At 43.0% G+C, this 12,541-nt stretch overlaps 1 protein-coding gene across 4 annotated transcripts in view; it reads left to right on the top strand.

Moving 5' to 3' along the window:
- Window positions 1-12,541, top strand: part of trrap (transformation/transcription domain-associated protein) — a 116,397-nt gene that overhangs the window by 46,121 nt on the left and 57,735 nt on the right. For all 4 annotated transcript variants that reach the window (XM_079657576.1, XM_079657575.1, XM_079657574.1 and 1 more), the window contains 7 exons: window positions 1,127-1,237; window positions 2,420-2,566; window positions 5,430-5,643; window positions 7,293-7,421; window positions 9,059-9,208; window positions 11,111-11,310; window positions 11,897-12,018. In XM_079657576.1, the coding sequence (XP_079513702.1) occupies window positions 1,127-1,237; window positions 2,420-2,566; window positions 5,430-5,643; window positions 7,293-7,421; window positions 9,059-9,208; window positions 11,111-11,310; window positions 11,897-12,018 (1,073 nt within the window). The remainder of the gene's footprint in view (window positions 1-1,126; window positions 1,238-2,419; window positions 2,567-5,429; window positions 5,644-7,292; window positions 7,422-9,058; window positions 9,209-11,110; window positions 11,311-11,896; window positions 12,019-12,541) is intronic.

The following is a 12,541-nucleotide window of genomic DNA, read 5'->3' as shown; positions in this document are numbered from 1 at the left end:
TTGATTTATTCTCCTTAACTATTGTAGAATACTTTAGGGTGATCCTTACGGCCCGTCCACACAGTGGCGTGCGTTGAAAGCTTCACCATTCACTTTGAATGGGGTGATGTCACTTTTCGCCGAACTGCATTGTGGGAAGCGGAGCTTTGCTGGCGTGGCTTGCTGCAAAAGTTGAGCAATGTTCAACTTTTGAAGCGTCAGCCAATCGAATCATATGCCAGTACAAGCTCTAGCCAATCAAACCCCTTCTTGTGTGTCAGGGGCGGGAGATTCATGTGATTGGTTGTTGGTCGAGTTTCAGACACGCCCGCCGGCAAGCTTCAACGCATGCCGCTGTGTGGACGGGGCCGTTAGTGCCATGTACATTTTCAAATTCATTTATTTTAAGTTCCAACCACCGGAATTTGTTATGAATTCTGTGGGATGGAGCTTAGACTTTCCCACTTTCAATTTTAAGGACCACCCTAAGAATACTTATCCTGGTGATTTTCAGTATTCCTTATTTAATGTGATGTGAACATCCTTTTTTATACATTTTGAACAACTCATCAATATTTGTCCTCTGTTTCCAATGATTCAGGTGTAACTCAAGATATTGTGAAAAAAAAAAAAATCTCTTTTACCTAAAAAACCCCGCAACAGCACACATTAATCTTGAAACTTAAAGAATAAGTAATCCCAAAACTTGATATTTAAAAAAACTAAAACATGCAACAGCAGCATTTGTTTCTGCTTAAGATGAAAATAAAAGTTAATTAGTCAAACAATGTGCCAGGGCTATTTTCAGAAAGTCTTAGTTGCAGCCTACTTTCCACTCTTAGAAATGCACAAAAGCCCCTCGGTTTGTACAGACCATGCAGCGTCTGCACCGCTGTCCCTGAGTTTGACCATGAAGTCCGCTTAGTTTTACTATTACCCTTCACACTGTACATTTGACATGTATAGTTAATGTAAAATGCTATTCCTTGCACCCTTAATGTAAAAAATATCGTACTTTTAACATTTTGCTAGCTGTATTTTGACCTTTCATAGTGTTTATTAGAGAAACATTCTAATCTTATCTTTAAAACAAAAAAAAAATCTAAAATATTAAAACCCTCAAATGTTTTTTTGATGTGTTTTTCAGGTGTTTGGCCGCAGCCAGTCCATGCCAGGAACAGAGACCCTGCTCACAAAGCCTGTCGAGAAACAACATACGGACACCGTGGTCAACTTCCTCATCAGGATCGCATGCCAGGTAACACCTTCACACACACCTCAACTCTCTCACACACACACACACACACACACACACCACCCTCCAACTCTGACACACACTAGGTTCAGTTCTGCCATCCGTAGTGCCTGCCAGGTAGGACACAGCCATCCTTGCCCCTCTGTTGTGAAGGTAGGACACACCTGGTGGCTGTGTGTGTGTGTAGAGATACGTTTAGACACACACACACACAGTCCTGTATGCGTCGCCTCACACAGCTGTCCCTTGGTTTAGTGGCAGTGATGACCTTGCTTGAAATAGACTGCTGAGGTTTCACTCACCTTGACTCTTTCCTACTTTCTTTCTTTCTTTTTCGGGGCCAAGCTCCTCTCTCACTGCTCATCCAACCATCTCTGTTGATTATAACCTTCTGTATAACCGCTGGGGATGAATCGCTGCTCACTGAACAGTCTAAAGAAACATAATCTTCTCTTTGTACCCCGCTCGATATCAGTGTATTGTGATACTGAATCGATCCCTGTAGGAAAAATGGTATCTTTTCCCCCGGCCCCCAGAGGATTAACATCCACCAAAGAACAGCACACCTGCAGCTGATAGGGATTCATTGACTCGCTCCAGGATGCTTCTAAAAATGAAGCTTCTGCAGGGCTCCCTCCCACTGTAGCTGCATGAATAAAATAACAGCATATGGTGACAGTCCTGGTCTCTTCTTTCTCTGTGTTGTTTATCACCCCTTTACGCTCTTTCAATTTTTGTATTTTTAGCACTAACTATATAACCACCACGGCCCCTAGTAGACCCCCACACACAACAACACAGACTATAACACCTCTTGTTGTTAAATACCAACTATGTGCAATATGTGCTATATATATGCCGTTAAAAACTGTGCAATATATACCTGGCTGCTAAATCCTCAGAGCTGTTAAAGGATGTGTATTTTGTCAAATGTGTAACTTTTAAATGTTTGTATTTGATATCTTTAATACTTTTGTATTCATGCTTAGATAACATTAAGCTGTCTTTGGCTCTTTTTCTGATGTAACAATGTAAATGTCCCCTCTGTGGGACTAATAAAGGGATTCTGATTTTTGATTCTGAACATTTAAGAAACAACAAAAGAATCAAAATGCATTCTATCAGAGATGAAAGACACTTGTCGCTGATAATGATCACCAACTTTTGTCTTCGTCTCCTGTCCAGGTGAACGACAGCACCAACGTGGCGGGGTCTCCGGGGGAGCTGCTGTCGCGGCGCTGCGTCAGCCTAATGAAGTCCGCCCTCAGGCCCGACATGTGGCCGCGCGCAGAGCTCAAGCTGCAGTGGTTCGACAAGCTGCTCATGACTGTGGTAAGAACGCATTATGGTAACGTTTCTGGTTACTTACTTACTGCTGTGTTTCTGCACTGCAGTCCCCAGAGGTCACTTTTCCTTGGCTTTTCCAAAGATTCGTTAGTAAAGGGCATCTATTCTGTTCATACTAGATTAATATTTATATTTTGTGTCTCTAGTATGACATGTTTCCATGCTTTAATGTTCAAAAGGTATTACATTCCCTACTGGGCTAGGGGAACCAAAGGGAAGAAACACAAACCAGAATGAAATTGGTAAAAGTTATAAGTGGTTTTATTATAACTATAGCCGTGGAACAAAATAATAAGGCATATAGCTTGGCACAAACAAAGGGCCAAGTACTGTTGCCTAATAATTAACAAAAGGAGAACTCCAAAAGAGAGTTATATAGGTAGTAGACATCAGAGAATAATACACAAAAGGGAAACAAAACCTCACTTCTAAAGTGGTATAAGTAACAAAGAGGGCTCTGCAAAAATACAGCTGCTGGTAATCCACAGGCGCTAACCGCTAAGCTAACCTGGATTCTACTCACACAATTGATACGGCAATATCTTACGAAGTACAGAAGCACAGTTTTAACACGCTGTTAAACAGTATCGCTTTAACACACAACACCACAGCATTACGTCAACCAACAAGTAAATACACCACGAAGCTAGAGGCGTCTGTCCCACATCCCAGAGCCTCCCGAATGATCTCCGTCCCCGGCCTTTGTACTCCTCCCCCGGAAGATGTGCCGGAAGCAGGCAGGGATTGGATGACGGCGATCCAATCACCTCTTCGGATGATACGAGGGCGGGGCAGCCAATGACATAGGGGCAACTGTACAGCTCATTTGCACACGCACACACTCACGCACACACGCACACACACACCATGTATACATCACTTCAGGGGACATTACATTGACTTACATGCATTTCCTGGAGACTTATCCTAACCTTAACCATAACCAACACATGCCTAACCCTAACCCTTAACCTTACCCTAAACCTAACCCTAAACCTAACCAAGTCTTCACCCTAAAATTAATGATTCCCCTCATAGGGACCTCCAATCTGTCCCCATAAGGGAAGCGAGTCCCCACACGTGACTGTGTAAACAGATTTAGGTCCCCACAAGTATAGTAATGCTAGGCCACACACACACACACACACACACACACACACACACACACACACACACACACACACACAGAGGAAATCAGCGGCTGTAACAAAAGGTCTTTCTTTTATTCATACTAGCAGCTCTTTTCACCCACTGTCTTGAACCAGAGTACAATGTGTTGGAGCTCTAGCCAATAGAAGCCTGAGTGTTACATACTTATATCACAACAGTGTGTCGCGGAGGTAAACAAATGTGTCAAATGGAGGCGTTTTCATCAATTACATGCACAAAAAAACGATATAACGCACTATAGGAAAGGGAAAACCCCCAAAAGCACAATATGGCCCCTTTCACTGCCTTTTGTGTTTTGCAATGGAGAATATTAATGTCTTTCCAAAGAATACACTACTTGCCTTTGAAAGCCTTCCACAGATTCTTCTGAAGTCGCCTGTGCATGTCATCAAAAGTGTTTTTGGGACACAAGTCTGAATAAAAACGATTAAAAATTCATGCTTGTTGTTGCAGCTTCAAGCAATAATCATCAAACGGTAAAGGATAACTAATGCGTGCCTGCTGTACGCTTTCCCAGAGAGCGCAGAAGTTTCCATGCCTCCGCCTAAGCTCTGTCTTAGTGTTTGCTCTAACGCCTCCAAGTCCTTTGTCTGTTATCAGCAATACATGAAGTGAGGCGCCAACCACCGTAATGACAAAATAATGACAGTGGTGAGATAACGGGAGTCTATCCGGGTTGGCCTGTGCTTCCTCATTCAGCCCCTCCGCCCTTCTCCATCCCCAAATCCTCATCCTGTGCCTCTCTGCATCTCCCCTCCGTCTCCTCCGTCCTTTTTTCTTTTCAGCATCTTATCTTTCTCTTTTTTTTTTTTTTATATCCTCTCCTTCTCCACTCATCTCCCCGGTCTGATTCAGCGCCACTGTTCAGACAAGGTTATCGCCACGCGCCGGCAATCGTCACGTACTTCCTCTGTTCCCGTTTGGGGATCACTGCTGCGCGGTTTCCTCTAGCTACCCTCACTCAAACCCAATCAGCCCCTCCAGGTCCCATGGGGGGGAAATGGTCTGACAATACAAGGCTTTCTGCAGGTCTTATGCAGACGCAAACTCACGGGCCCTTTCCCCCTGGGAGCACGCTCTACCTGCCGAGCCGTCTTACTCCCACTAATGAACAATGCTTCAAATCGGATTACCTTTTTATCATCTCATTGTACCGACATGGCAGTGATTAAGAGTCGGCGTGAGAGGGTAAACGAGCACGTGCAAAAACATGCGCACACAAATCAATACCAGCCTAATATCTACCAGGGGCCTTATCACTAGTCACCTTGTTCATTAGCTAAGATTAGTGCTATGGATCTTTCCCAGATTATCCTTTTGGCCCCGCCGTCGTTGTAAACCTTGACTGCAATTTAGACAAAATTAGGCCCCGATGTTGTCCATTGATCTCCAGTTTAACAGCTTGGTGCTTGAGTGTGAGAAATACCTCTGTGTGTCGAATATTGATTTCAGAGTTGTCTGGAGTTTATGTAAAATAAAAACTTCCATGATTAATGCATCAACTGAGGAATTTGCACAATATTTTTTCTTGCTTTGTTCTAGGGTCGTAATGTCTAGACTTATAAGCCTGGATATTTACCTTGATATGAAGACCAGGACACAAAAGGCCTTTGTAACATTATTCATGTACTTATTTAACTCCACTGACCTCCTGTTCTCCGCTTTGTTTTCCTCTCAGGAGCAGCCAGCCGCGGCTAACATCTCCAACATCTGCACTGGACTGGAGATCCTCTGCTTCCTGCTCACGGTGCTGCAGTCCCCGGCCATCCTGGCTCACTTTAAACCCCTCCAGAGAGGCATCGCTGCGTGCATGACCTGCGGAAACACCAAAGTCCTGCGGGCTGTCCACTCCCTCCTGTCCCGCCTCATGAGCATCTTCCCCACAGAGCCTAGTGAGTGCAAAATGCTTTCATTTGAACCGTTCAGGGTTCTTACGGTCATTGGAAAGTCATGGAAATTCAAAAACTAATTCCAGGTCCTGGAAAAGTTATGGAAAACAATATGTTTGCCAATGTTTTTGGAAAAGTCATGGAAATGTAACTAAAGTTGCATCAAATATAATTTATATTTGATCTAATCGCCAATATTGTAATACTTTAATGATAATAAATACTGTATCGTGTAGTAAAGAAGCGTAAAATGGCATTTAACTGATTTTGCTGGTGAGAGATTTTAGTTGCTTTAGCGTGTAGAAGCTAGTAAGCCTACTATTTGATTTGTTTTACATAGGCACAACATGTTTCATATGCAGACCTTATTTTCCTGTTCCATGTTAAAATAAACCATTTTCAGTTGTACCGGTGAGAAAGAGTAATTTTGGTCATGGAAAAGTCATTGAAAATCATTGGTGAAAAAGTGTATGAAGCCTGACCATTTCAATCCAGCTTTATTTATAAACTGAGGAAAGCACTGCATGTCATCACCTGTGTAAAGTTGCACCACTCTAACTAGACGCGCTGACGGGGCGACGGGGCTTATCTCCATGTAGACACAAACAAAATGAACATACCGTGATGTAATTGTAATGCAGGTATCACAATGATGCTGAAATCACATCATACTTTTACCGGTTAGTAAAGTCAATGCTTTGGAAAGTGTGCTTACAAGACGGCAGGAAAAACCCTTTAAAATGTGTGTTATCTGAATGGAAACCGGATCGATCAGGCTAGGCTAAGCTACAGAAGAGCTGCTCCATCGTCACAGCAACGTCATACAGACATGTAGAAAGTAGCGTCTATCCACGTCTTTGCAATGATTGTACATGTTATCGCGCCGCGCAACAAATTTGCTTAGTGTGACTGTGAACCCTGTCTATCACAACTGGACCTTCTGTAGACACACAGCCCCCTCCGGGTAAAGGGTACTCGCAACAATTCCGCAACAACTTCATCTTCACCTGTTGCACTTGCCTTTTCAACGTTACAAGCAATAATACGGCATGAATTGCTTCGTCGCATTCATCTAGGTCCTCTGTCTCGAGCCAGTTAACTAGCGGGCTTCTAGAATACCCTGGAACCGAGGGAAACTCTGAAAGAACACGCCCATTGGCTACAAATCAATATATGATTGGTTGATCAAACTGTCAGTCCAAACGTACGCTCTCATTCCGTGCAACGGCCAGGGCGTTCTATCAAGGATGTAGAATACCTTGGTTGAAGGATATTCTACCCAGAGACCCAGAACAAGATCTGATTGGTTGCTTTCTTTTCTAACACAAAACCACTGAAATGCGTAGTGCATGGTCCGAGAAGGACAAACAAATCAACGTAACACTAATATTACAGATCAACAACACAGATACCATTCTCATTTATTCATTTTACATACATTTTATTTATATAATTAAATCGATTTTATTTATTTATTTTTATCTGAGTGTTCCTGGGTATTCTCTGAATACCTTGAAGGCCCTGACGGTTCGCCACTGGTGTGAGCGCATCTTAACAAAGTCTCTTCTGTGTTTATGAAAGATGTGTGGAAATATGTGGACCATTGATTGATTTACATTCTCTGATTTTCACACACTGCTCTCTCCTTCTAGGCACGTCAACAGTGGCATCTAAGTATGAGGAGTTGGAGTGTCTGTACGCTGCTGTGGGCAAGGTCATCTACGAGGGGCTTACCAACTATGAGAAAGCCACCAGCAACACGAACCCCACACAGCTCTTCGGTAAGACCTTTACCTCTCTACGCTTTTTCCTTCCTCTCATTTATCCCTCGTTACCTTCCCTTTGTTGCTCGTAAACTCTGCGTTAAAAAATTATAATAATTTTCCCACTCCCACTCTAACTCTACAATACCAAGCCACCTTAGCAATTAAGCCGCTGAGTGGGTCGTTAAAATGCGAGCCGATGAGCCCTGCTGCTCGGGCTAACATCTGGTCTTTTTAAACCCAGGCCACAGTCCAGCGGTTCGGGGAAGGTTGTCCCGGGTAGGATTGCTGCTTCTGGCCACCCTCCCTGTTCGAACATTACTCTTATCTTCCCAGATGTCAGAGTATTTATATATATATAGATATTAAAGCTTATTCCAAGGAGACAGTTATGAGATATCTCTTTTCTTTTTATTTGAAATATGCTGTAGCTTCCCAAATAAAGGGCCCTCAAGTTGATAAATGGTTATTGGAGCAGACCGTAAAGGTAATGCCATTTTTATAAGGTTTCCCAAAATGGCAGTCAATAAAACCCATTTGGTATCCTGCTGTCACAGAGAGGTAGAGCTGATGCGATGGGCGGGGGGGGGATATTTTAAAGGGGCCCTATAAAGGGGTTTTCCTCTCCTGCAGCATTATATAGGTTTTTGTCCCAAAGACGCTTCCATTGGACTCCTTTGTTTACTTCTGTAACAAGTGACATCTTTATGAAACAATCAAGCTTCTATTGGCTATCCATTCCAACACATACGTGATATGCTTAGGGGCGGGACATCTCTAAGCGATTGACCAATCGGAACAGAGCTAACCAATCTGAGCAGACTCAGCACAGGCTGTATGAGAAAAATAAAGAGCTTTTTAAACATTAAAGCATGGAATCATGTCCCAGTAGAGGGGGTCCGCGGGGTCTTAAAAAGTATTAAAAGTTGATAAATCAATTTAGTGAAAATTAAGGCTATTAAACGGCATTTTCCAAGGTATTACATTTTGTAGCTTGTTTTCAATAAGTATATAAATTGTCCAAAGAGGTTGTATTCTACAGTCTGCCTGAATGTAATCATTGCGTAGGTGTGTAGTGTGATTCTGTGGAGTTTATTTATGGCATCCCGTTGGATTTGACGTCATCTGAACAGGACATCGCACGCTCACTGCTTGATAGCGCGCAAAGCTCCGTTTACGTCGGTTGCTAAGCAACATCGTTATGGGGAAATGCAAGTCTGATTCCAAATGGTTGGAAGATAAGGAGGAAGGACAATCAATACTGTATATAGTAAATGTGAGGTAAAGTGTGTCGCCAAGGTAACCGGTTAAAACTCAAAGTGGCGATGAGGTCTTAAAATGTATGGAAAGGGTCTTAAAAGGGATTGCATCTGACTTCAGGATTCCTGCATATACCCTGCAGTAGAGACACAAAATACAATGATGAAACCTGAAATGAGCAGAATAGGGCCCCTTTAACGTAAGTATCCCTTCTGGGTAGCAGGCTCTGTAACAAACTTTAAATTCCAACCTTAGTTGTCATGCTGTGTGAATGAACAGCTGACTCCAGGTGTGTGTGTCTGTTACTTTCCCCCCGGAGCTTCTCTTGTCATAGGTTGTCTTTCTCCATTTTCCCCTTCTTCATCCTCCTCTCTCCCCTTTCCTTCGTCTTCCAGGAACACTGATGATCCTGAAGTCGGCCTGCAGTTACAACGCCAGCTACATCGACAGGCTCATCTCGGTGTTCATGCGCTCGCTGCAGAAGATGGTGCGGGAACACCTGAGCCCCCAGGCGGCCACCCCGGGGGTCACTGAGACCAGCACAGGTACAAAACACCACCCTGACAACTCACCTTACTTCTTCAGTTCACAGCACCTGAGTCACCATCAGTGCACCACACATCAATTACCATATCAGCTGAGTGTATTCTGCAGTTACAGCTGACATTATCATGAAAGCTAGTGTGTGTACTTTCCCTAAACCTGATCCAAGGGGTTTTCTGTGTGTGAGGTCAGTTGTGAACAGCACACTCTTATGTTGACCTTCCTCAGACTCAGTTAGAGCTCAGATATCCCAGGTTCCTCAGCAGTATCAGGCTCCATTCAAAGACCGTATCAAAGGTTTTGAATCACTGACCCTAGCTCTGTTCTCAGTAGCTGCTGTGGTCATAGGAGATCCTCTCTACAGATACAGTCTGGTTTCACAGGGAACGCTCCTCTGCTCTGGTTCCCACCCTGTATTGTCTCTAAAGCAGTGGTTCTCAAACTTTTTCTGTCAGGCCCCCCCTTTGGAGAAAAAAAAAAAGTCGGGCCCCCCCCCCCAACACAAATAGCCAGGCTCAGTGGTGGCGCCAGAGATTTATTTTGGGGGTGCTGTGGGGTAGCTTGATGTTTCATAGAGGGTGCTCAAACATTTAGGGTTTCCCATTAATGTACCGGTCGCTACAGTGGAATTTTCTACTGCAACAATTCCCACACACACAATGTACCAGCGGCTGTTACAATGAAGGCTCGATAATCAGCTCACAGCATATAGGTGTAAGCAGGGGTAAAGTGCTATTTTTATAGGTGGTGTGTGTGGACCTCACATAGGGGGGTCCGGGGGCAAGCTCCCCCGGGAAGATTTATTTTTAAATATTGAAGTTAAATGCATCAATCTGGTGCACTTGAAAAAAATGAAGAGTTCTATGGATACCTTTCTCAACACCCATTTAAAACAGAACTGTAAACAGGTTTACTTTTTCTTTATGGATATTTTACAAATCACCCTTTTAAACTTTATTCTTGTTTTAATGTCATATAGTATTTCATACCTGTTTTTCATTTATTCTCTTATGTTTTTATAACTATAATGATTATATAAACGTGTGCCTCGGAAATAATTGTTTACATTAATGGTGAGCAAAACGTTTGAGACCCACTGAGATAACACTTAGAGTCCTTTAGCTCACTGAGCCTCTCAGTCTGACAGGAGAGGACTCTCCTCCACCTTGTTGTTGATAAAACTCCTTATATCCGTTAGCGAAGCTCGCTAGCACCAGAAGCTAACAACAACGATCTCCGGTACCGGTGCGCTCTCTCTCTCTCTCTCGCTCGCGCACACAAAATGGCTCGTTCCACACACACACAGAGCCGAGCTTTATTGAAACACAGAGACCCAGACGTAATAGTACTGTACTCTATCATATTATTTTCTAATCAATAATTTTTAAATATCTGATTTCTTTTTCTTTTTTTTAATCTTTTTTCTTCTTTTTTTTCCTAGCCATTTTTCCTCCTGGTCTCTCGCGCCCCCCCCTGGCATGCCTCTGCGCCCCCCACTTTGAGAACCAGTGCTCTAAAGCAAACAGATTTTTGCTACAAGTTTAAAAAGAGTAGACACTGTTTGAAGCTTGGCACTGAGCCTTGTGTGTCACAGCGCAAAGGCAGAGCGTCACAAATGTCTTTTTTTATTACAAGAATTCATCACGGTTCATTGTCTTCACTAGATTTATAGAAGTCAGTCTGTAAATGCGTAACTCCTGTTGCTTCTCAGATGGAGGTAATGGCTGTAAGATGCTATCAGGGCTTTAAATTGGCCCCTAATGACTACATCAGGAAACACAGACATTTACCCTCCACCAGGTGCAGTTAAAAGACCAGAGGCTATCTGACCAGACAGGCTGTTCCCTGTGCCTGTATTGCTTATCTAATTAAGTGACCTAAAGTTACCTGCTCTGTTCCCATAGTGACCAGTGAGCTGGTGATGCTGAGTCTCGACCTGGTGAAGACTCGCCTGTCAGTCATGAGCATGGAGATGAGGAAGAACTTCATCCAGGTCATCCTCACCTCGCTGATTGAGAAGTCACCTGACCCCAAAATCCTCCGAGCTGTCGTCAAGATCGTGGAGGAGTGGGTGAAGAACAACTCTCCCATGGCGGCCAATCAGGTAACAAGAGACTCTTGTCTCAGTCTGCCCCTCCATGTGAGCTCGGCCCAGACACTAGGGGTTTTTAAATCCTCACTGAAAACACACTTCTTCTCTCTGGCCTTCTAGTCAGAGCATGACACCTGACTATTCCCTGTGTTTTAGTTTTTTATATTTCTGTTGTAAATCATTGTCTTTTATTGTGATTGTAGTAAAGTGTCGACCAAAAATCGCTTTTAAATGTGCTATATAAATAAAACTTGATTTGATTTAAGAAGTAAAACAAATATATAATGCTTTCAAACAAGTATAAAGTTGAGATTCAGCAGATCGTCGAATCAGAGAAGCGAATCAGCCATTTTCCAACGCGTGAAATCTTTGGACAAACGACAAGCAAAGCACTTTTTCTCAACCCAGCGAGGGTCCCATTAGCATAATACCCTCAGAGGTGTCTTTATTTTTCTTCAGAGCTTTCAAAAGACAGTAAATGGCCGAGCTGGACACAGAGATGCGTTTACATTTACAAATAGATTATCCGTCTTTTGATCCTCGTCCCCTCCCTCACCTTCCCTCTGTGTCTCTTTTCTAATCGACATCTCTCTTCTAGATGCCCAACCTCCGTGAGAAGTCCATCTTGTTGGTGAAGATGATGACCTACATAGAGAAGCGTTTCCCCGATGAACTTGAGTTAAACGGCCAGTTCCTGGACCTCGTTAATTACGTCTACAGGTAATTACCGCCATTCATCACATGGCCAAATGGCCGTGCCGCAGACGCCTTGCCGCCCTTCCATCCATCTTCACGGGAGGGATGAAGGTCGGCGGGGGGGGGGTGAGGCGGGTAAAGACGCGGGAGGTTGGAGCGATGGAGGATGGGGGGAGGGGGGGGGGTCAGGTGGAGTCATTGGTGTTTCATCAGTCATCAGAATCAGAAGTACTTTTTTTATCTGGAGGAGGTAAGGTTTAATGACAGTTACTTTATTTTAAAATTAAATAATTTATGCAAGCGTAAGAAGTAATTATTTATAGTTATTGCATATATAATTATTTGGGAAACATTTTTAAATATAAAAATAATTAAAAAAAATATGTAAAAAAAATATAATACAATTAAATTATAGGAGCATTAAATAATTAATAATAAAGAATGTGCACTAAAATATAAAAGTTCAAGTAAATATAACAACAATAATACATACAAATGTGTATATTAACATATTTGCAGTGGTTCGGATAAGATATTCCTCCTAAAT

This window comes from Notothenia rossii, assembly GCF_949606895.1.
Source record: "Notothenia rossii genome assembly, chromosome: 11".
Classification (NCBI taxonomy): Eukaryota; Metazoa; Chordata; class Actinopteri; order Perciformes; family Nototheniidae; genus Notothenia; species Notothenia rossii.
This window is presented reverse-complemented; position numbering and strand designations above follow the sequence as displayed.